Source organism: Cynocephalus volans, chromosome 2 (assembly GCF_027409185.1).
Source record: "Cynocephalus volans isolate mCynVol1 chromosome 2, mCynVol1.pri, whole genome shotgun sequence".
In the NCBI taxonomy this organism is placed as follows: domain Eukaryota; kingdom Metazoa; phylum Chordata; class Mammalia; order Dermoptera; family Cynocephalidae; genus Cynocephalus; species Cynocephalus volans.
The window spans coordinates 185,607,431-185,630,128 of record NC_084461.1 but is presented as its reverse complement, the minus strand read 5'-3'; the positions used below and the strand labels follow the sequence as shown (position 1 = coordinate 185,630,128).

Here is a 22,698-nt window from a genome sequence, read left to right as displayed (position 1 = left end):
GGTTTTTATGTGAACATATGTTTTTAACTATCTAGGAGTGGAATTGCTAGGTCATATGGTAACTCTATATAAGCTTTTTGAGGAACTGCCAAACTGTTTTCCATAATGGCTGCATTGTTTTTCAATCCCTAAAGCATTGATTTCTAAACACTTTTTATTATGGAAAATTTCAAACATATACAAAATAGGATAGTATAATGATCTTCCATGTACCCATTACCTAGCAATAATCAGCTCTGGGTTAATTTAGACCACAACACAGTTTCCTGTCAGCCAGATTATTTTGAAATTTTTCTTTGTATTTAAATCATTTATCTGTAAATACTGTCATCCCTTAGTATCCACAGGTGATTGGTTTCAGGACCCCTTGCAGATACCAAAACCTTCAGATGCTCTTATATAAAATGGTGTATTATTGCATATAACCCACATGCATCCTTCTGTATACTTTAAATCATCTCTAGATTATTTATACCTAATACAATGTAAATGCAATGTAAGTAGTTATACTGTATTGTTTTTTATTTGTATTATTTTATTGTTGTATTGTTATTTTTTTTTTTTTAAATATTTTTGATCCACAATTGGTTGTATCCGAGGATGTGTAAACTGCAGATATGGAGGGCCAACTGTATTTTAGTTTGTATTTGTAAAACAAGCGTCAACAAACTTTTCTGTAAAGGGCGTATAATAAATATTTTAGGCTTTGAAGGCTATATGGTTTCTATCACAACTACTCAATTCTGCCATCATAGCACAAAAGCAGCCATAGATGATATGTAAATGAATGGGCATGGCTATATTCCAATCAAACTTTATTTACAAAAACAGGCAGTGGGCTGGATTTGAAACCTGGCTGTGATTTACCCATCCCTACTCTAAAATATAAGATTCTTTTTCAAAACTTAGACATAATGCCATTACGATATCTAAAATTTAAAATTCCTTAATATCACCATATATCTAGTGTTCGAGTATTTCCAGTTGCCTTATAAACTATTTTTTACATTTGCTTAAATCAGGATCCCAATAAGGTCTATACATTATAATTGGTTATATGTCACTTAATCTCTCTCTTTTTTCCCCCTTACATTTATTTGGGAGAAACCTGCTTGATTGTCTTGGATGATTTCCCATAGTCTGAATTTTGCTGATTGCATCTCTATGATGTGTTAAATATGTTCCTCTGTCTCCTTTATTTCTTGCAAATTTGTAATGAAGTTAGAGCTTGAACAGATTTGGGTTCTGTTTTTGGTAAGAATACTTCATACGTGGTGTAGGGTATTTCCATCAGGAATCACATAATTTCTAGTCTTTTTTGTGCGTGACGTTACCAGCCAATTAAAAGGATTTTAAAAATCTGCCTATTTATTAAGGCTTACAGAAGAATAATATTCTAATTCTTGCAATCATTCTGCATTTCTTAGCTGAAATGGTTTCATGAAGAGAAACTTAGCTCTGATCAGCTATTTGGTTACCATGAGGTATAGTTCATATGGGAAAGGCAGGTCAAATGCTGTATTCTTCTCCTTTTTTATTTTTATTTTTTGTATTCTTATGAACTCATGGATTTAAACGTATTTGGTATGTTTCAGTACATTTCAGTAATTGTCCTTATTGATGTTCAAATCATCCTACCTTTGGCTATTTGGAGCCTTTTCAGGTTGGCTTATGAGTCCTTTGCCCCAATTTGTAGTCTTTGACAGTTTCCCTACTTTCTGGTAGGACAAAGTATTTCAGGGGCATCATGAACATAACTTGCCTCAGACCTGGAATCAGTCATTTGTCCAAGGAACCCTGGTTCTTTTGAGCACAAAATATTATTTGGAGACCAAAATCTCAGTGCTATGGGTGCTCAATACCTTTTCAGTGGGCTGAGCTAAGAAATTAAAAAAATATACCATGAGTTCATAGTGACAATTCCAATTCAAATTTAGAACTAAAGGATTTATACTTAATCACATCAATGATATACCAGTATCTATCTCCTTCCCTCATGTAAAAACGCTGTTTTTTTCTTTTTTATTACGTCAATAAACTCATTTGCTTATCACACACACACACACACATGCACACGCACACGCACATGCACACACACACACACACACACACACACACACACACAAATAGTCTCATAATAACAATACCAAAACAACAGCCACCAATATGATCACTGAAAGCAGTTCAAAATGTCTTTTTTTTGTCCCCAAAGATAAAAATTGCAAGTGGGATGTTCAATCAAATTACTGTGTTTTTATATAACTCAGAATAGTTCCTCTCTGTGTGTTTATGCCACCAACTTAATACACAGTTATTTTTTCATTTTGCCTTTGACTGTTAAGAGTTTAAAATTTTAATTAAATGTACATGGTTCTGAAGTCAAAATATATTCAGGAAATTCTGGAAAAAAATGACCAATTTCAGGGTGGACCAATTACTCTCCATTCTGGTGTCTTATCTTCATTTTCATCTTGGGTATTCACTTTACCTTTCTCTTGTGTTGAATCTTCTGTTTTCTGTTCTTGTGTCTTCCTCCTTTGTGGTTTAATGCTTATTTTGGCAATCCCTTTTTTATCTCCTTTATATAAGTTTTTAGTGTCTTCTCTTTATTTTAGATATCCTAAAATTTCATAATTTGGATTGGTTTACACCTATTTTCATCCACTGTGGTCTGCCCTCAGTGGGCCATTTCAATCTGTAAATTTATGTCTTTCAGTACTGAAAAATTTTCGTGAATTATTTGTTTCCTTATCTCTAATTTCCCTATATTCTCTTTCTGGAGCTCCTATTATTTAGACATTGGACCTCCTTGGATGATTCTCTAATTTTCTTTTTGCTCATATTTTCCATTTTTTTTACTTTGCTGCTCTGTTTTCTGGAAAAGTTTCAGGAGGTTATCTTCTAATGCTTCTGATGAGTAATTTATTTCCACTATCATATTTTTAATTTCTAGTAACTCTTTGTCACACTAATATTCTTTTTTTAAAAAAGTCATTCTGTTCATATTTCATAGATAGACTATCTTCTCTTTGCTCTCAGAAGGCTTTTATGATCTTTCTTTTCTAAATTTTTCTTGTATGGAATAGTCTGTATTTCCTATAAGTTCTACCCTCCCCCCATTTATTTGTTTTGGCCTGTATATTGCAGTTAGAAACTTTCCTCAAATGTCTGGTGATCCTTGGATATCTGTTCACATTTAAGAGTAGGACTAGAAAGCTCTTTGGAAGTTCTCGGCATGGATGGGATTGGTCAAGTTGGGCTTCGCTGGGTGATCTGGCTGGGCTGTGGCCATTGGGGAAACTCTCAGGTGTCAGTTTTCTCATGTGATTTAAGATTTCCTAAAGAAGAGTCTTCAACTTCTTCCTGAGTATGTTGTCGTGGCTGCCAGCATTCTGCATCCATGAGAAAAAAGAAGACTGGTGATTTCAACATTCATTATGAAAACTTGCACTTAAAGCCATTTTTTCAGTATGGTTTCCCCTCAACTATGCCTGGGGTTCTTCTGTCCATAGATCCTGTTTTATCCTCTCCAAAGCTCATATTTGTGGGGGAGGGCAGTTGCCTAGCAGCATGGAATGTGAGAGGTGATCTGGAGCCTATTTCTGAAACAAATTGTCTACCCATCTTCCTTTGTTTTAGCCCATATTCACCCCACTTCCAGAAGTATTTGTTATTGCCACTTCCTGAGATTTTTAGGAATTCTGTGGTTTGCTTTTCAGATTTGGCTCCTGCTGATGTAAGATTCAACTTTCTCAGCTCTGCTAAATCAGCTATCACTTGTCCATCTGTCTTTAGCTTGAAAACTTTGTTGCTATTGTCTTTTCTCCAATTTTCTTGGAGTTTATATGTTTAAAAATCTTGTGTCGTTATAGTAGGTTTTTGGAAAGGAGTTGGGGTAAACTCGGAAAGGTCATTTTTAATCAGAAGCCTGTATAGTGACCTTAGAAAGTAGAGGATGGGTAGGGCACACCTGTGTCCCCCTCTCAGTCATCTGTAGGAAAGACACTGTACTGACAACAATATTTCATATGACACTGGTGGTGGTTGTAGTAGGTTGGTGTAGGACTGCCATAACAAAATGCCACAGACTGGGTGGCTTAAACAATAGGAATTTGTTTACTCATAGTTCTGGAGACTGGAAGTCCAAGATCAAGATTTTGGTAGATTTGGTTTCTTCTGAGTCCTCTCTCCTTGGCTTGGCTGTCTTTTTACTTTGTCCTCACAGTCTTTCTTCTGTGTATGCGCATGCCTGGTGTTTTTCTGTGTGTACAAATTTCCTCTTCTTAGAAGGACACTAGTGAGATTGGATTAGGGCCCACCCTAATGGACTCATTTCAACTTAATCATCTCTTCATTTAAAGACCCTATCTCCAAACACAGTCATATTCTGAGGTACTGGGGTTTAGGGTTTCAACATACGAAGTTTTGGGGGTATGTAATTCAGCCCGTAACAGTTGGGCAGGAAAGCTATCGTTCCTATAGGGCTGACTTAAGTAGCCAATCCTCCTAATACATACAAACTAGAATTCAAATCACAAATTTTGATTTACACATTTTTTTCCAGGAACACATTTCTTCTGTTAAAAAAAAGAAAGAAGAAATCCAGTATTCTGTGTCCCTCAATAAAGACTCTGTTGATGGAGTGTGCTTCCTCTACAATAGAGATTGGCAAACCCACCACTAGCAGTCCAAATCTGGCCCACTGCTGCTTTTGTAAATAAAGTTTTATTGGAACACTGCCATACCCATTTGCATACGTATTGTCTACGGCTGCTTTTGCACTATAATGGCAGAGTTGAGTAGTTTTGACAAAGACCATCTAGCTTTCAAAGCTGGAGATATTTACAGAAAGTTTTCTGGCACTTCTCCTAGACTGTAACAGATAAGTACTCACACTCTGAGTCAGGCAAACAACCAGCACTTTGTTGAGAAGCTGGCTCTGTACTCCTACTGTACTGTCCTTCATTCTCCTCTTCCCAGGAGGGTGTGCTAATGACCTCCTGTAGACATGACCGTGTCGGTTGCATACAAGTGAATGCCACTGCAGACTGCACTTGGGCATGACCTGTAAGTTGAGCCCATCTGTCTTGCACTTAGATATTCATGGACATTAGGTGCAAAGAGGGATAAATGCAGCCATGCAGTTTGTGTGTTTCATTTCACTTCTCTTAAATTTAAGCACATTGTGCATAAGAAACTCAGTTTTTAAAATAAAAATTTAAAAAAATCAATACTCATCTGGTGTTTCCCTACAGGGTTGTTTGAGAGGCACAAGCTACTCTTTTCTTTTAATATGACTATCAAGATAGAGCAAGCAGAAGGGAGAGTCCCCCAGGAAGAATTAGATTTCTTTTTAAAAGGTAATGAATTTGCCTAGTTTCATTCTCGCCAACTTCCTTGTCCCACAATGTACATGTATATAAGTTTGTTCATTAAAACAAGGAACAATAAAAATTCTCCTTAAAATGTGTCTTCCAACAGCAATGCTTTTTTAAATATTTCAGTTGAAAATTTCAGCCTCAGCAATGGTTCTGGTTTGACTCAGAGCAGCCAACCTTTGCATAAGGGCTTCCCTGAGGCTGGAAGCCACACTGAGCTGCCTGATTGGGGTCACGAGCAGTAACAAGGGCAAGCATGTGCCCCCTTCTCTTCCCAGTCTCCTTGTTGGGAAGTGGACTTTTTCCCAAAAATGAAAGAAGTTGAAGTACTGAGCTGCTTGCTTGGTGTTGGCAGCACAGTGGCTGTTTACCTCTCTTCTGTTGTGATTAGGAAACATTTCTCTGGAGAAAAGCAGACGAAAAAGACCCTGTGCTTGGTTGTCCGACCAGGGATGGGAAGATATCATTCTTTTATCAGAAATGTTTTCAGACACCTTTGGGAACCTTCCTGATGATGTTGAGAACCATCAGACTGTCTGGCAGGAGGTGAGCTCATTTTCTCTTCCTCCTCCTCTTCTTCCTTACATGTCAACAATTTCCGCAGTTAAACTGTGGCCCAAACCCTTGGGTATGACAAGATATTCCTCTGAGTAACTCATTCGGGATGTAATTAATGCCCTCTAACTCCTTGGGTGGAATTCTTTGTCCAATTCAGCTAGCTGTGTAGGAGAACTCTCCATCTATCTGTCCACCCAGCTATGCATCTGCCCATCCACCCATCCATCCATCCATCCATTCATCTGCCCATTCATCCATCCATCTGCCCATCCTTCCATCCATCCATCCATGCATCCATGCATGCATGCATCCATCCATCCATCCATCCATCTGCCCATTCATCCATCTATCTGCCCATCCTTCCATCCATCCATCCATCTGTCCATCCATCTGCCCATCTATCTATCCGTCCATCCATCCATCTGTCCATCCATCTGCCCATCCATCCATCCATCCGCCCATCCATCCATCCATCCATCCATCTATCTGTCCATCCATCTGCCCATCTATCCATCCTCCCCAGAAATATTTACTGAGTATCTATCATGTACCATGTCCCTTGATGGGCTCTGGGGACTCAACAATGAATAAGACTAAGTCCCTCCCTTTCTGAAGTTTATAGTTTTCTGGGGTAGAAAATGACAGATCTGACCAGAAGTAACCTTGAGTTTACATATCCATAGATTCTCATACCTTTACAGTAGCTTTTGGCACCTTCACATAAAAATGAGGGTCTGTGTCACTTCTGAGTTGACACCACATGAGTGTTCTTTGCTTTCCCCAGTGGTATGACCTGGATTCACTTGAGCAGTTTCCATTCCCCTTGGGTTATGATGACAAAATCACCCCTTTCCAGAAGTTGCTTATTTTGCGTTGTTTCCGTGTGGATCGGGTATATCGGGCAGTGACGGACTATGTGACTGTAACCATGGGAGAGAAGTAAGTGTGTCATTTTCATTTATTTGGGCTTTTCTGTGGGGAAGAATATCTAATGTCATCTCCACTGGGACTTAGAGAAAGTAGTAGTTGGCCAACTCTGGAGAGAACTGTCACAGCCCTATCTTTGAGCGGTATTTGACAGCCACTCTAGAACAGCACTATTCAAGATGAATTCAATGTGAGCCACATAGGTAATTTGAAATTTTCTAGTAGACATATTAGAAAAGAAACAGGTGAAATTAATTTTAATAGCATATTTTATTTAGGTGAATATTAAAATATGGTCATTTCAACATGTAATCAATATAAACATAATTGAGATATTTTTTGTGCTTTTTTTTGGTATTAAGTCCTCAAATTGGACCAGCCACATTTCAAGTGTTCAGTAGCCACATGTGCCTAGTGGCCACCATATTGGACAATGTAGCTCTAGCACTGAGCGTGAAGACAGACAGAAAACTTGGGGTTGCAAGCTTAGATGCACCTTCATGGCCAGCAGGCAGTAGGAACGAATGAATGAGGCTTGGTGGGGTCCTGGTCCACGTAGGCAGCAGCCCTCAGTGCCTGCTGACTGATACCAGCTGGCAATGGGGACCCAGAGTGGCTAGGTCTTCTGACTGTTTGAAAGAAACTAGAAATTCAGGCTTTTACTTGATATCTCCTAATCTTTATGTGTTGGCAACTAATAAAAAAGAAAAACGAAACTCGAAGGCCATTCAGGACATGCCTGTAGAGCTGTCAATGGGGAACATCTGGGTTTTCTGTCAAGGGTATGTCTGCCCGGAGTATGAGCCGAGGTACTCAGCTCAGTACCAGTATATGAGCCCAACACTCATGTACCATGTGTGCCAGAGGGACACAGAGGGGTCCTGTCATTCAGAGGTTTGCCATCTGGAGTGGGAGACTTGTACAAACTGGATTCTGAAAGAAGGAAGATTGTGCAAAGAGCTATGGCCGAGGACGAGTCAGAAGGTTCTGGCTACTGGGAGGAGACAGCACTGATGAGGTGGGCCAGCCCAGGCCTGGAGCTGTCTTCCTGGGGAGTTTTCTGATTGTGTTTCTTTCATCAGGTACGTGCAGCCCCCGATGATCAGCTTCGAAACCATTTTTGAGCAGAGCACTCCAAACTCACCCATCGTGTTTATCCTGAGTCCTGGCTCTGACCCCGCCAGTGATCTTATGAAATTAGCCGAGCGAACTGGTTTTGGAGGAAACCGCCTCAAATTCCTTGCCATGGGTCAAGGCCAAGAAAAGGTAATTTGTTATTGGAAGGGACTAACTACGCTCAGGTGGGGTCCTGGCTTCTGCTGGGAATGAGGTGGCCTGGTTTTAGGCTAAGAGTGCCATTCCACATATGAATTGGATGCCTCTCTGATCTACGGAGCAGTCACCAAAGGATAGAAAGATGACAAGATGAACAATAGTCCTGCTTCCACACCCTCATGTGATCACGGTGCTCTGCTGTTTTCAGAACTCTTTCACACCCACCTGTGATCTCCCTCAGTCCCTGCAACACCCCGTTGTGCATTAGGACTATCAGTGCCCAGTTGCATGGCCAAGGAAATGGGTGGAGAGAGGCTAAGCCCAGGACCACGCAGGACAGAACTGTGGTACAGATCTGCAACTGCTGATCCTTCTGGGCCAGTGGGCTTTCTCTGAACCATGTTGCACCTTTGAGAACTTGCTACACAAGTTCAGTACAATGTGGGACAAAGCTTGCAGGAAAAGCCAGTGAGTGAGTGTGGTGGCCACACATACGGGCTTTGCTGTGAACTGTGAGGCTCTGGGCAGACCCTCTGCTGCTGGAAGCCATCCCTGAGACGAGGGTGGAGACGCTGAGGGCAGATTGCGCAGTAGGCAGCCCAAGGGCACCAGATGGGCAGAGCCAGCTGTCTCAAACCACCAAACTCAAAGAAGCTATTTTAATGTCCGCACTCATGGAAGTTTTAAGATATTTTGAAAATCAAGGTTGTATTTGAGTGTTTAGCTTGTTTTTACTTTGAGTTACATTTAGGAAGGGACATTGTGATTGTTTTCCATGCCTAGAGCCCTGAATATTTCAAGATGGCCGGGACAGTACCTACCTCTTGGATGGTTTTAGCTGGTCTCTTCGGGCCCTGCTTCGGGGTGGTCAGGGTGCAGGGGTGACTGTGGCAGAAGCTGGAGCTCTTAGGGCTGGGGGAGGCCATTTAGTGCAGAATGTTCACTCATGTTCCGGGCTTGTGACCAACCCCATGGACATAGGTGCCCTTGGCATGCCTACTGGGTGATCCAGTGTTGGTGTATCCACCCTCATCTCACGATGGGCTTCTAGCAGCAGAGGGTTCTGCCCAGAGCCTCACAGACGGTTCACAGCAAAGCCCGTGAGTGTGACCACGACACTCACGCACTCATGGGCTTTTCGTGCAAGCTTTGTCCCACACCATATTGAACTCGTGCAGCAAGTTCTCACAGACCCAGATTGCCTGAAGGATCTCTAAAAGATTGTTTCTTCGAAGGCTCCAACTGGAGCTCCTGGATCACCAGCTTTTTTTTGGCTTCTGCTGGAGTGGGCCATCACTTTTCTATGGCTTGGAGGGGGTCTGCGGGAGAGTGGGGGGTTGGCGGGGCTTGGGGACGCCAATTCTTCTCTTTTCCTCTGTGCAGGTGGCGCTGCAGCTGCTGGAGACAGCGGTGGCTCGTGGGCAGTGGCTGATGTTGCAGAACTGCCATCTCCTGGTCAAGTGGCTGAAAGATCTGGAGAAGTCCCTGGAGAGGATCACTAAGCCCCACCCAGACTTCCGGCTGTGGCTTACCACGGACCCCACCAAGGGCTTCCCCATTGGGATTCTGCAGAAGTCCTTAAAGGTCTGGCTTTAGGACAGACACTGATGTACCTGCATTCCAGTTCTTAAGATGACTACCATTTTGCTGTGGTGTGTGTGTGTGTGTGTGTGTGTGTGTGTGTGTGTGTGTGTGTCCAGAACTGAAACTTAGGGTGCAGTTGAAACCTCATGGACACCCCTTCCCAAACTCCTCTCTCCCTCTCTCTTCAGTGGGAACCACTGTACTGAATTGGGTGTTTATGACTCCAGCCCTGTCTTTACACTTTGGCGCATGTCCATAAAAATATCTAGGCTAGTTTTCACTTACTTCACGTTTGTCGAACCTCCCCTGTATCTCTAATGATAGGCCCACTTATAGCCGGCAGTATTCTGGTGATTATGTGTAGAAACTTCTAGTGACTTACATGTCTCATTTAGTTTATTCCCCAGGGAATCCTTTTGGAAAGGTTTTCTTCATTCTCTGTCTCAGGGGCAGGTGGAGGGAAGCCTTAACTCTGTTCACTGTGCAGTTGAGGATCCTAACATTCAGAGAGAGGTTCAAGAACCTTCTCAGGGTCACTCGCTGAGCAAGCGTAAGAGCTAGAGCAACATCTAGCTCTTTAACATCTTCTCTTGGGCCCTGGACAGGAGGCTTTTGCTGTTGCGGGTAGGAAAGACGGCTTTATGTAAGGACGAAGGAAGAGCCAAGAAGTCTACATTCACGTCCCCTTCAAAGCGGTCCCTGGGGGTCTGTGGTTTCTGCCATGATTTTTCTTCTTTTCTGAAGGTTGTCACAGAGCCGCCCAATGGGCTGAAACTGAACATGAGGGCAACTTACTTCAAGATCTCCCATGAAATGCTGGAGCAGTGCCCGCACCATGCCTTTAAGCCCCTGGTCTATGTGCTGGCGTTTTTCCACGCGGTGGTGCAGGAGAGAAGGAAGTTTGGGAAGATCGGGTGGAATGTGTACTATGACTTCAACGAGTCTGACTTCCAGGTCGGGATCCCTTCGAGCTCCTTCTCCCCCTGGGGAAACCGCTTCCTTAGTCGCCTTCTGTCATCCCACCCTTTCTTCCAAGTTCAAGACAGCAGAGTTGTTCCTGCCTGCCTTTTCACGAGACAGTCAGGGTGTGAACAATCTTGGAGATGTTAGTGTAACCAAGCCTGTTCCTCTTCTTTTAAGGTCTGCATGGAAATTCTGAACACATACTTGACGAAAGCCTTCCAGCAGCATGACCCTAGGATCCCGTGGGGCAGCCTCAAGTACCTAATTGGAGAGGTAGGGGTGCTTAGGGAGCCTCGCGGCTACCCTGGGGGCTGCAGCAGGGCTGTGGGCTGGTGCCCTTGCTGTCCTCTGAGCCCTAGGGGTACTCACCTCTTGTGCTTGCTCCCTTTCAGCTGAAGTCCCCTTCAGTCTCTGTGAAAATCTCCCGGCTCATTGCCGGTCTTTGTCCTAAGCAAGCCCCATTTACACGGAGGTCTCTGAGCTGGGTTCATTGCCTCGGGGCTCACTGACCTCTGAGTCAGTGGTAGCCTGCCTAGCTATGCTTTAGGTATGCTGATGGAGCTTTCCTCATGTCCGTTGGGCACAGAGGTCACTGCTGGAGGCCACGGCTTTCTACAGAGCTCGTGGGAAAGCTTCCTCTGCTAATCTGCACGTGGTTCAGACAGTGACATCGATTCCAAAGACGGAGTGGCTGCTGGCTTCTTAGGTGGTTTTGTTTTGTTGTTTATCAGACATGTTTGGGGGATTTTGCCAATTGCATAATGGCTCCTGGTACCCATGAAGGCTGTTTCTTACTTTGGGCTCTGTCCCCTGGGGAGTCAGCAGAGCCGCAGTGTGTAAGCTCCCTTCCAGTTATGCAGTCAACAGGTTTGGGTGGCCCAGCAGTGAGGTGGCAGGAGTCTCACCAAGGGCAAACATGGTCTTTATCCTGGTCGGGCCTCTGGCCCCGGGGTTCTGGGTGTACATGATAGGCTCTCACCTCCTCTGATTTCAGGTCATGTATGGAGGACGGGCCATTGACAGCTTCGATCGTCGCATCCTGACCATCTACATGGATGAGTACCTGGGAGACTTCATTTTTGACACTTTCCAGCCATTCCACTTTTTCCGGAACAAGGAAGTGGACTATAAAATCCCTGTTGGTGATGTAAAGGAAAAATTTGTGGGTGAGATTTCTTGAACATGAGGAAGTAGTTTTAAAGCTTTTTCTAAGGGAGATCATAAATGTCATCAGTTCTGTTCTTTGCAGTTGTCTTGGTAGCTCTCTGGCCGTCTCCCAGTGGGGCTCCTGGGCTGGTCAGGTATGGACTGGTAAGCCCATTAGGTGGCCTGGCAGGCCCTTCCTTAAAGCTGATAGAGTTCAGTTTTCCCATCTTGGAATGATGGTAAATAGATCAGATTCCACCTGGAAGGGCAGAGTGGCCCTGGGGAAGCTCACTGAGCCATTTTCATAAAAGATAGATATAGAGCTGGATTGGGCAAAGTAGTGTAGAATTTTTATTTGGAAACATGTCAGCTGCTAAGCAGTGGAAGTCAGTCTTGCTTGTCCGGGGATTTTGAGGCTGTGGGCCCTTAGATACCAAGGGCAGCTTGATGACGTCACCTCTGTCTGTTCCCTGTGATTACAGAAGCCATCGAGGCCCTCCCACTTGCCAACACCCCTGAGGTGTTTGGTCTTCATTCCAATGCTGAGATTGGATATTACACGCAGGCGGCCCGAGACATGTGGGCTCACCTGCTGGAGCTTCAACCTCAGACGGGTAAAGTCTGCTCTAGAGGATTTCTTTAATTTGATTAGGGTCTTATGGTGTTAGCATGATGTGCTACTGGACGGTTCTTGTAGCTTTCCCATATTGTTGATGCCTTTCCAAGAACCAGAAGGCTCAGGATGCCTCAGACCTTCACCAAGGTGCCCTGCTTTCTCTAAAATGTGTCCTGGTTTCAGGGGAATCCAGCAGTGGCATCAGCCGTGATGATTACATTGGCCAAGTGGCCAAAGACATAGAAAACAAGATGCCCAGAGTCTTTGACTTGGACCAGATCAGGAAGCACCTCGGAGTCGGAATCTCTCCCACTGCAGTGGTGCTCTTGCAGGAGCTAGAACGCTTCAACAAGCTTGTGATCCGGATGACCAGGTCTCTGGCTGAACTTCAAAGGGTGAGCATGTTTCTAATGTGCATTACTGCCAGATGTAGCACTGTATCAGATGGGTTTCCGATACAGTCTTGCCTGATTGCTCTTGCTTCTGGAAACAGGCCTTGGCTGGAGAAGTTGGAATGAGCAGTGAGTTAGATGATGTTGCCAAGTCTCTTTTTATCGGGCATATCCCTAACATCTGGAGAAAGCTTGCCCCTGACACCTTAAAGTCCCTTGGTCACTGGATGGTCTACTTCCTGCGGCGATTCAGCCAGTACACGTTGTGGGTAAGTGATGGGCAGCAGTCTCTTTGCCAGTTCAAGGGTCAGCCTGGACTCCCTCAGCCCACCTCCCAACCCCCTGTACCCATTCCCCAGTTACAGTTTATTTAACCTCTGTTAAAGTTTATTGGTTGCTCTAAAAATGTTCTCAGATTCTACAAGCATACCCGTATCTTTTTTTTTTTTTATTGATTATATATCTTTGTGGGGTACAGAATCGAATATCAAGATGTGTACAATATGTGGTGATCAAATCAGTATAATTAGTATACTCACGTTTACAAAACTTAATCTTTGTGACCCTTTACTAGTTTCTCACCAGCCGACTCCCTTCCCCTCGCCCCCTTTCCCACCTCTAATAACCACAGATCTGTTCTCTTATATTTGAAAATTTAATGTATTATTGTGATTCTTTCTTTCTTTCTTTCTTTCTCTTCCTTCCTTTCTTTTTTGTTTTTAAGACTTTGAAGAATGGTATACATACTTTATTTTATCTAAGAGTATATCTTGGCAACTGTTCCATATTGGCACATATGGATCTCATCCTTCTTAGAGTATTCCGTTTTACAAATATTCCATATCTTTTCTCCTATTGATGGGCATTTATGTGGTTACCATATACTTTTTTGCTAGTACAAAGAACATTCTGGTGCACATGTCTATATATATGAGTATATTCCATGGCTAAATTCCAACGCATGAGAATGAAGAGTTGGATCAGAGTGTGTGCATTTTAAATTTTGATAGCTCTATCAGAGTTCTCTAGAGAAGTTGAACCACAATATATGAGAGTGATTATTTCCTCACCTCTTTGCAAACCTGTGTATTCTTAATATTTTCCTGATAGGTGAAAAATAATACCTGATAGGTGAAAATAATACCATTTTGCTTTGCTTTTTTTTAATTATGGGCAGGCTGAGTGTATTTTACATGCTTATAGACATTTTGTATTTCTTTTTCTGTGAATTGTCTTTTTGTATCTTGATTTCATTTTTATTGACATCTCCATCTCTTTCATTGATTTTTAAGAGCTCTTTGTATATCAGAGAAATTAGCCCTTTGTCTGCGGGTATTGCAAATATTTTTCCCTGCTTGTCATAAAAATCTTTTGACTTTGCTTATGGTATTTTTCCATAGAAAAGTTTTAAATTTTTATGTAGTCAAATGAATCAGTCTTTTCTTTTATGGCTTCTGGGCTTTGTAGTCCCTACTCCAAGATTATGAAAACATTCACTGGAGACTTGTTCCGGTACTTTTGTGGTTTCATTTTTATATTTAATCCTTTGCTCCATCTGGAATATGACAGTGCCAAATTTGGAATTTTGCAAATGGGCTGCCAATTGTTCTATGACCATCTTTTTGCCACTGAGGTGAAATATGACTTTATCACACACCGAGCTTCTATGGTCAGCCTTAATCCTGGCCTTGATGGCAGCCCCTGGCTCCCACAATTTGCCCTCCATTCTCTACAGGTCACTGAGGGTGAGCCCAGTGTGATGTGGCTCTCGGGGCTACACATCCCAGAATCTTACCTCACGGCCCTGGTGCAGGCCACCTGTCGGAGGAACGGCTGGCCACTGGACCGTTCCACCTTGTTCACACAAGTGACCAAGTTCCAAGATGCAGACGAAGTGAATGAGCGGGCAGGACAAGGTACAGTCAATTTGGTGTGCATACATAACCTCTCATTTAGGATTTCTCTCCCTGAGCCATCCCCAGTTCAAAGGGACAAGTATAGTGTGGACCAAGGTGGGCCAGGCCATGTAACTGTGTTTGTTCACCACCTATGTCTGGACATCTCTGAGGGTGAATGCATAGGTTTGTCCTCAAGCTTCTCCGCTGAGACCAGCTAGGGTTGATGTCAGGGGAGACCTGAGTCATGTCCACCATTCTAGTTCATGGAAAATGTGCTCCTAGGTCAAAATTAGCTCTTGCAAAGAATTAGGTTGCCAGGTGGCGTCCCTGTATACCTTGAGGGGCCAGGGGCATGGAAGCCAGAGAGCAGTGCGGACTTGGTTGGAACCATTAAATTAAGCTATAACTTCAGGTCCCTTAGACACGATTACTGACTATGCAAATGATAGCTGCAAATGATGTTTCCCCTGGGGCCATGTTGTCTTAGTCAGAGGCCATTTAACTGCAAGGACAAAAGCCCTCTTGAGCTAGCATAAGGAGAGGGGATTTATGGTAAAGATTCAGGGACTCTCACAGGTCCCAGCTGCAGAAGTTCAGCTAGGACTCTGAGAAACTGGCAAGTGTCTGGGGTGTTACTCTCTCTGGGGCAAGTGATTGTCCTCTTCTCTGCTACTCTCTGCATGTCTGCCAGGCTGTCTTTCCCAGAGGCCACTTTCTCTGCGAGGCTTCCTGTTCCTGCCCCCACCACTGTGACTCATGGGGGAGTTGGGATTGCCGTGGCGCCAACTCCACCCTGGTGCTACCCATCTGTGTAGCCTAAGGGCCTGATGTTGTCCAAGTCTGTGTGCCTTGATGCCACATTCCTGGGGAGAGGGTATGATAGGCCCAGCTGGGGGAAGGCAACGCCTCTCACCCACTTCTCTGGGGCCATGGGGAGGCTCTTGGGATCTTCAGTATCTCCTGAGTTGTTCCTCTAAAAAAGGAGGGTGGGCAGGACAGAAATGATGAGAAAGGCCTGCACTGTGTCCTTAGTGCATCTGGGGAGGAAAGCCAGCCAGTCATTTCTGTGTACGTTCTGTGGGTACCCCAGATAGAGCTGTTACACAGCAGGACTGCACATGCCTCTGTGTATATCTGGTCTCTTCCTGGTATCTCTAGGATGCTTTGTCTCAGGACTCTACCTGGAAGGTGCTGACTGGGATATAGAGAGAGGATGTCTTGTCAAGAGCAAACCCAAGGTGCTGGTTGTGGACCTGCCGATTCTGAAGATCATCCCCATTGAAGCCCATCGCCTCAAACTGCAGGTGGAGACCAATTCCCTCTCTGCTGGTACCGGGGCCCTTTTTCTTCCCACTATAGTTATAGATGACATGGTTTCCAATAGTCACCACGCCTTTTAAAATGGGGCACTTAACATCTATGGGTTGGGGAAGCCTTGGACACATGATGAAAGCTCTGGAGCCACTTCCTGGGAAAATGCACGGATGCACATACGTGTGGATGTGGATCATTCCACAGGTATCAGGTTCAAGTTTAGATCCCATGGTCCAGGCAAAAGAGAGACTCCCTCCCTTCTTGTGAAATTCTGCGGGCATTACTTGAATCATAAAGTAGTTATATCTGGTGTGGACAGCAGGCGCCTTCTACTCTGCCTTGGCCAGGATCCACTTTTAACGAGGGTGTCTGTGTGAATCCCAGTCTCTGTTAAGTTGCGGGGGATGGTTCTGCAGAGCCTCAGCCACGTGTGTGTTCGCAGACACAGCTGTGTACTCTGGGCACTTAGATTAAGCTGTCACCCCTTGCACGTAATCAGCTTTCTCCTCTGTCCCTGGGGGTGTCTCACTTGCCCTTCCCTTGCAGAACACCTTCCGGACACCTGTCTATACCACCTCCATGAGAAGGAACGCCATGGGAGTTGGCTTGGTTTTTGAAGCTGATCTATTTACTACAAAGCACATTTCTCACTGGGTGCTGCAAGGGGTATGCCTCACCTTGAATTCTGATTAACCCTTGGGCCAAGAAAACTGGCTAACGGACTCTACGTCTGGCTGGTGATGGATACACTGGGGACTTGTGAAGAACGATCAAGTCTGCTGTCATTTCTTTGGGCCTCTCAAGATGCAGGAGGGGCATTGACACTGACTTTCATTTGATATCAGCCATTTAAATCCCTTTCCTTACAAATTAACCTGAATGGTTTTGTTTTTAAACCACCTTTTTAAGGACTCTGTGTATTCAACTAAAAAGTAAATACTAGAGAGCATTTTAAGATGTGTTGCATTTTCTTTTCGTTCTCAGAGGAAACACTATTAAGCAAAAGTGCCTGGCATGTCACGGGCACAGGTGAGAATCCTAATGTAAATTTCCAAAGGTGTGTTTCTGACACTCCAGCTCTGTTTCAGCAGATGCCCCTTTTTGGCAAGAGCTTGTCTACTTGGAAGGCTGAGGCTGCTTCTGAGTGGGGTCAGGCAGAGTGACCCCTCCCTGCCCCCGCACCCAACATGAGCTGGTGGCAGGCTGGGCTGATGATGTGGGGCACAGAGTAGAGGTGGACAGAGTCACTCACCTATAGCCACTTCTCTCCCTTCCAGAACTCTCTGGCCCCAGCTCCTCTGGCTCTGGCCTGCCAGGATGCCCATGAGGCTGCTGAGCTTAGTGTTTTGTTCCTATGTGAGCGCCTACCCCCAACCTGCCTGGGTCTGTGTGGGGTCAGGCACAGACTTAGAACCTCTGTGACCAGTAGCCACTGGGCATCTCTTCCCTCTGCACACCACACCTGCTGGGGGTAAGGAGTGGCTATACTCCATGAGGGATGGCAGGGCTGAGCACTAGAAGGACAGAAGGGCAGAGGCCAGTAGCAGGCAAAAATAGCTTTTGCCAGAACCTCAGAACATTCTAAGGAACAGCTCTGGCAGTGAGAAAGCATGAGTTACCGCTGGGGACCTGCTCCTCTCCCTCCCAAAATCTCCTCCCATCCCTCCATCAGGTGGTTTAATAAAAGACACAAAACAGAAAGAAGGCCGGTTTAGAAAATAAAGTTTGTTGGGATCTTGAACATTTTGGATAAAACAAAAAAATATGAACACACATTCAGGTTGTGGTGCTATGGAGGAATAACGTTATCTTATTTAGTTCCTTGTGATATACACATACAGCTGCTCGGTGATCGGTGCCACCCTGGGAAAGGTTTGTCAGGAGGTTACAAGAGTCTCCAGGAGGGAGTGGGGCTGCTCCGATAGGCTGCCCTGGAAACTGGGGAGATAGGTCAAGGTTGATATGTATTGCTCCGACATAATTAGGCGTGTGACTAACTGAGTAGCGATGCAGCCTGTGGCCTGTGCTTTGCCCACGAGCGCACTTAGATTACACAGAGTGGGATTAGAAGCAAGCGGTTGGACACACAGGTGTTTTGCCACAGCAATTAGTAAATACGTTTTCTGCAGCAGGAGCACGATCATAATTTGGTGTCAGTAAGAGGGCAAGAGGAGCAGGAGGAGAAGAATCAGTTGACAGGTCTGAAAAAAATTTGGCATGCATGGGAATTAAAAAAAAAAAGGTGTGGATGAGTTTTCCTAGTAGTGGTCACAGTGCATCGCAGGAGGAGTGTGGCGGTGGCCCGCAGGCCTCACACAGTTCTGTCCGTCCCTGAGTGCTTCCTCACCACTTTACCTCCGTGCACCTGGTCGACCGCCAGCGTCTCCACTTCGGGCTGGGCCTGCGGCGGGGTCACGTGGTGGATCCGATGAGCCACCCCAACGTGGGCCCTGTGCTGCTTCTCGTGGGCCGGGCTGTGCTGCTCACTGGCGCTGCGGTCAGAAGCAATGGGGGGGATGACGAGGGGCCTCTCTTTGATGAGGTGGACCTCGGCAGACTCCCTGGCCAGCAGAAATGGGGTGGGGTCAGGCATGGCATCCACTGGTTCACGCAAAAGCAGTTTCCGGCTCTCGGCCCCAAATCTGTAGACCTCTTCGAATTCTGGGTGCAGGGGCGCAGAGAGGCTCTTTTTCATGCGACGGCGAGGCGTTTCGGGCAGCTTGTCTTTAGGGGGTGCTGGCTTGTAGCTGGCCAGCACGGGGCTCCCCGAGGGGCTGGCGTCCACAGTGCCACTGGAGCTGACAAGCTTCTTCTTGGCGGCATGCAGCTGCGCGGTCAGGTAGGCGACAGTGCCGGCCCGCTGCTCCAGCTCGCTGCACAGCATGTTCAGCTTGTGGCTTTTCACCTTCAGCTCCTCCAGGTACTTCTTCTCTCGCTCCTTGATGGTGTTCTCCAGCACCATGATCATCGCGTTCTTCTGCTCCAGTTCTTTCAGCAACTCATTATTTTCATTCTCTTTGACTTTTAGTTGAGCTTCCAGTTCTTCACATCTTTTCTTTAGTTCACTGCTTCTAGAAGATCCGTCTCCTGGGAGAATAAGCCGAGGAAACAGATGAAGAACCCACCAGATTAAGGCAGAGGCGCTAGGCCTGTGGGGCAGGCAGACCTTCCGTGTGGAGGAGAGGGCCCTGTCTAGGCTGCTGTCACCTTCTCAGGTGGGGCGAGTATGAGGAACAGGGTGCACAGAGGCCACATGGAGGGCAGGGCTGTGGGATCCTGGGGAAAGGCCTTGCTGCCCTTACGAAAGGCTGGGAGATAGGTGGTCTCTGAGGCCCCTTCCAGCTCTTAGTTCTCTGGCTTATGGCAAAAAGAATGTTTCCAAATTTTAAAAATGCTTATGTTAAAACAGGCAATGTCAGAGAGTATTGGACTTCACTAAATACTTAGGATTAAACTGTTAGAAATATTCAGCTGTCTGCTCAGGTGGCGTTCCTTACATGCCTGCTACATTCAAAGCACTACTTTGAAACTCAAAATGTAGAAAGAATTCTCCATGTCTAAAACACAAAACTCTGAAGTTAAGATGAGAAGGGAGGTCAGGCTGTCACTTCTCCTCCACCACTGGTCTCCCTCCCTCTCTTGTCTCCTGTCCCAGCTGTCCTCAGCTTCTCACTGCCTGCCCACCTCCCCTAACACCACAGGCTGCTCCCTGCTTCTACCGTCCCTTGGGAGCCTGCCCTAATCTCATCGTTCAGCAAGTGGCAGCCACTCGTCCTCCCACTCCTCTAGTGACCTGCAGGCCCTGGCCCCAAGTGCCTCCATCTCACACTAGCTCACAGTACTAGGCGCCCTTGGCTTGGGACCCTGTGCTACCACCCCGCTTCTCCTCATGCTGCCTGGCTGGCCTTGTTCCTCAGCTGGCTTCTAGGAAGTCGTGAGCTGTCCACTCCTTTCTAGACTCTTCCTTGCTGATCTGGAACTCACCTTGAGTGTCGGCTCCTGAGTGTCTCCTGAGCATCTACTCCATAAGTAGTGGTCCATCAGATCCCTCCAGTCTAAGTATCTGCTCCTCTTCCCACACTTTATTTTCCCAATTAGACTGAATCTAGAAATGTCACAGGCCATCTTCGCCCTTCCTCCCTTACAATGCTCATGCCCACAGCCTCTGTCAGTGACTTGCCTGCTCTCCAGTCCCTCCCTGCTCCTGCTTCCCGCCTCCCCTCTGGTCTTCCTTCAGTCCATCCCCTGTTCAATACTGGCTCCTCACTGCCTGATAACATCCAAAATGCCAGATGCCTTCCAATTCCTCAGTCTGTCACCAACGTTATCTGCCCCCCGCGTAGACCCTAAGCTTCCACCCACCCCCAGCCTCCTCCTCTTGATCTGTCTTTATTGTAACCTCCATCTTTGACCTCACGCCAGACCTACACATCCATCCTTCCTGTACAAACCCTACTACCCCCGAGACGTATCCCCTGAGCCTCTGTCTGTTCACCTCTTTGGGCAGTTCCCCACCTGCCTGAGCCAGCAAATTCTGCAGCATGCTGTATGCCAGACTCTGAGCTCCCCAAGCCCTGCGGGCAACTACACTTGGACTGTGCAGAGCACGTGTACGTTACAAGCTCACTGCTGGTGAATTATGTATTTTAAAAACCTGTGTCCATGTATGTGATCTCCCTAGAAAGGATGAATGTAATGCTATTTTCATGAGGCGTTTCTTTTGACCAAAGAGAAGAACAATGGATTCTGAAATGCAGTTTCAGACATAAAGAGAGTGACAGAGACATACACATGTGGCTCTAAAGCCATCTGTGAGGCCCGGGAGCCTGACCATATGGGCTCAGCCCTGCAACGCCCCTTGTCTGATGCAGGGTCTATGCTTCCAGCCCACATACAGGTGGACAGTGGCCATAGCCTACCTCTGAGGAAAGCCTGTGACCTCAGGCTTTCAGCTACATCCCCACATGAACAACCTGGGCTTTTTCTTTCCCCAGGCAGTGCTGTAGAGGGCTGACTGATGTCCGGAACATCTGAGAACAAGGCTCTCCCTGGGCTTTGCTTGTACCCTATAAAGGGCAGCTTAAGGGAGCAGTCCATGAAGGCAGAAGGCCTGGGTGGACAGGCTGTGAACTAGCACATGTGGGGCACCTGTGAAATGAAGATGCAGGTTCAGAGACTTTAAAGAACTTGCCAAAGGCAGCACAGCTCCTCCAAGTTGGAGCAGAGCTGTGGACCTGAGGCTCACTAACAGTAAAGCTGCTGTTCTTGTCAGCCATATGGTCCTAGGAGAGGCTGTTACTGGACAGACATATCCTTATCACTCTTCCTTGCAATAACCTTGTTGTGCTGCTCTCTCCTCTCAGGGTACAGCCCTGGCTCTGGACATCTGTGGGCCCTGACTTAGCGGGGCTACTGAGGGAAGGAGCTGGTACAACTGATTCTCCATTCCCAGACTCTAGAAAGCTGCTCTTTGGTGTCAATCACTCCTATGAATCAGCACCTCTTGTTTTGCCAGTTCTCCACGCTTTACAGGAAGCTCTACTCTACCACCTCCTCCCACACACCCTTTCTAGAAAACTGAGTCTTCCCCATGAATGCTTTATGCACACTGAGCTCATGGCAGCAATGCTCTTTATCACCAAAAGCAGTACTTCCCAAGCCTGCCTGAGCCTTAAATCACTGTAGCACTTTTTAAGCACATAGGCTCCCAGGGCCCCTCCCAGACTTTTGGAATCCCAGGCTCCAGGGGAGGGAATCCAGGAATCTGTATTTTTAACCTGTGTCCTACAGCTTCTTAGAACTTGGCACATTGTGGGTGCACTAATGATGTAAAGCAATGATTTTCACCACTGGGGAAGGGAGATGCCCTTACCAGAACCACCTGAGAAGCTTTTCAAATGGCTTCCCTTCTAAGACACACCCTTTGCGAATCATTACCAAAAGATCCTGTTGCTGATGAGAGGACTATGCCAGGTGGCCTTGGGACTTAGGGTTCAGACCCTCAACTGGAGAGGCCAAAATGCAGGACCTGTGCTTCTTCAGATTAGCCTGGCCAAGAGGGGATGGAGAGTGAGGATGCCCTGGTTTTCATGACATGGACACCTAAAGGTCTCAGTCATGGCAGGGGTAATGGATGGGGGTCCCCAGCTTCAGGCGGAAATCCTGTTCTCCTGAGGGGGCCCAGCTCCTGGCCACAGGGGTTGCGGGGGAGGATCCTGGTATCCTTCCTCTCTAGGGAGACCCCTGAGGGTAGGCTGTTTCAAGGCCCCATGAAGCCTGACAGTGCCTTCTCTACCACACATAGACAAAAAAGATGTCTTGGCTCCTGAAAGGAGCACTTAGGAAAACGTAATACAAGTAACACAAATGGAAAAATTAGTGCTCAGTAATACACTAAAACTCAGTGGAAATGGTTCATGTTGTTTACATGGAATCAGACACTCTCATGAATAATAGCTGCCATTGTAAAGCCTATTTAGAAAAGGAGTCTTGACTCAAATGCAGATTCTGCACATTCTAAATCCTCACCCTGTTCTGGGGAGCAGGCCATTTGCAGCAGGCACAGAGGCCCTTGGGAAGGCCCAGGTTTCGTCTCTTCTGCTCCAGCTGTCTTCAGCAGACAGTCTTTGGGGTTCCCTGAGGTCCCT

At 45.9% G+C, this 22,698-nt stretch overlaps 2 protein-coding genes across 11 annotated transcripts in view; one reads left to right on the top strand and one right to left on the bottom strand.

Moving 5' to 3' along the window:
• Positions 1–16,744, top strand: part of DNAH10 (dynein axonemal heavy chain 10) — a 148,161-nt gene extending 131,417 nt beyond the window's left edge. Inside the window, exons 66-79 of the mRNA XM_063085892.1 lie at positions 5,256–5,360; positions 5,770–5,924; positions 6,721–6,875; positions 7,946–8,129; positions 9,522–9,722; positions 10,467–10,676; positions 10,863–10,958; positions 11,680–11,851; positions 12,314–12,445; positions 12,631–12,842; positions 12,941–13,108; positions 14,575–14,755; positions 15,896–16,041; positions 16,598–16,744. Of these exons, the coding sequence (XP_062941962.1) occupies positions 5,256–5,360; positions 5,770–5,924; positions 6,721–6,875; positions 7,946–8,129; positions 9,522–9,722; positions 10,467–10,676; positions 10,863–10,958; positions 11,680–11,851; positions 12,314–12,445; positions 12,631–12,842; positions 12,941–13,108; positions 14,575–14,755; positions 15,896–16,041; positions 16,598–16,744 (2,264 nt within the window). The remainder of the gene's footprint in view (positions 1–5,255; positions 5,361–5,769; positions 5,925–6,720; positions 6,876–7,945; positions 8,130–9,521; positions 9,723–10,466; positions 10,677–10,862; positions 10,959–11,679; positions 11,852–12,313; positions 12,446–12,630; positions 12,843–12,940; positions 13,109–14,574; positions 14,756–15,895; positions 16,042–16,597) is intronic.
• Positions 16,745–17,761: 1,017 nt separating this feature from the next.
• Positions 17,762–22,698, bottom strand: part of CCDC92 (coiled-coil domain containing 92) — a 32,095-nt gene continuing 27,158 nt past the window's right edge. For all 10 annotated transcript variants that reach the window (XM_063085798.1, XM_063085799.1, XM_063085804.1 and 7 more), the window contains one exon: positions 17,762–19,138. In XM_063085798.1, coding sequence (XP_062941868.1) covers positions 18,363–19,138 — 776 coding nt within the window. In that variant the 3' untranslated portion in view covers positions 17,762–18,362. The remainder of the gene's footprint in view (positions 19,139–22,698) is intronic.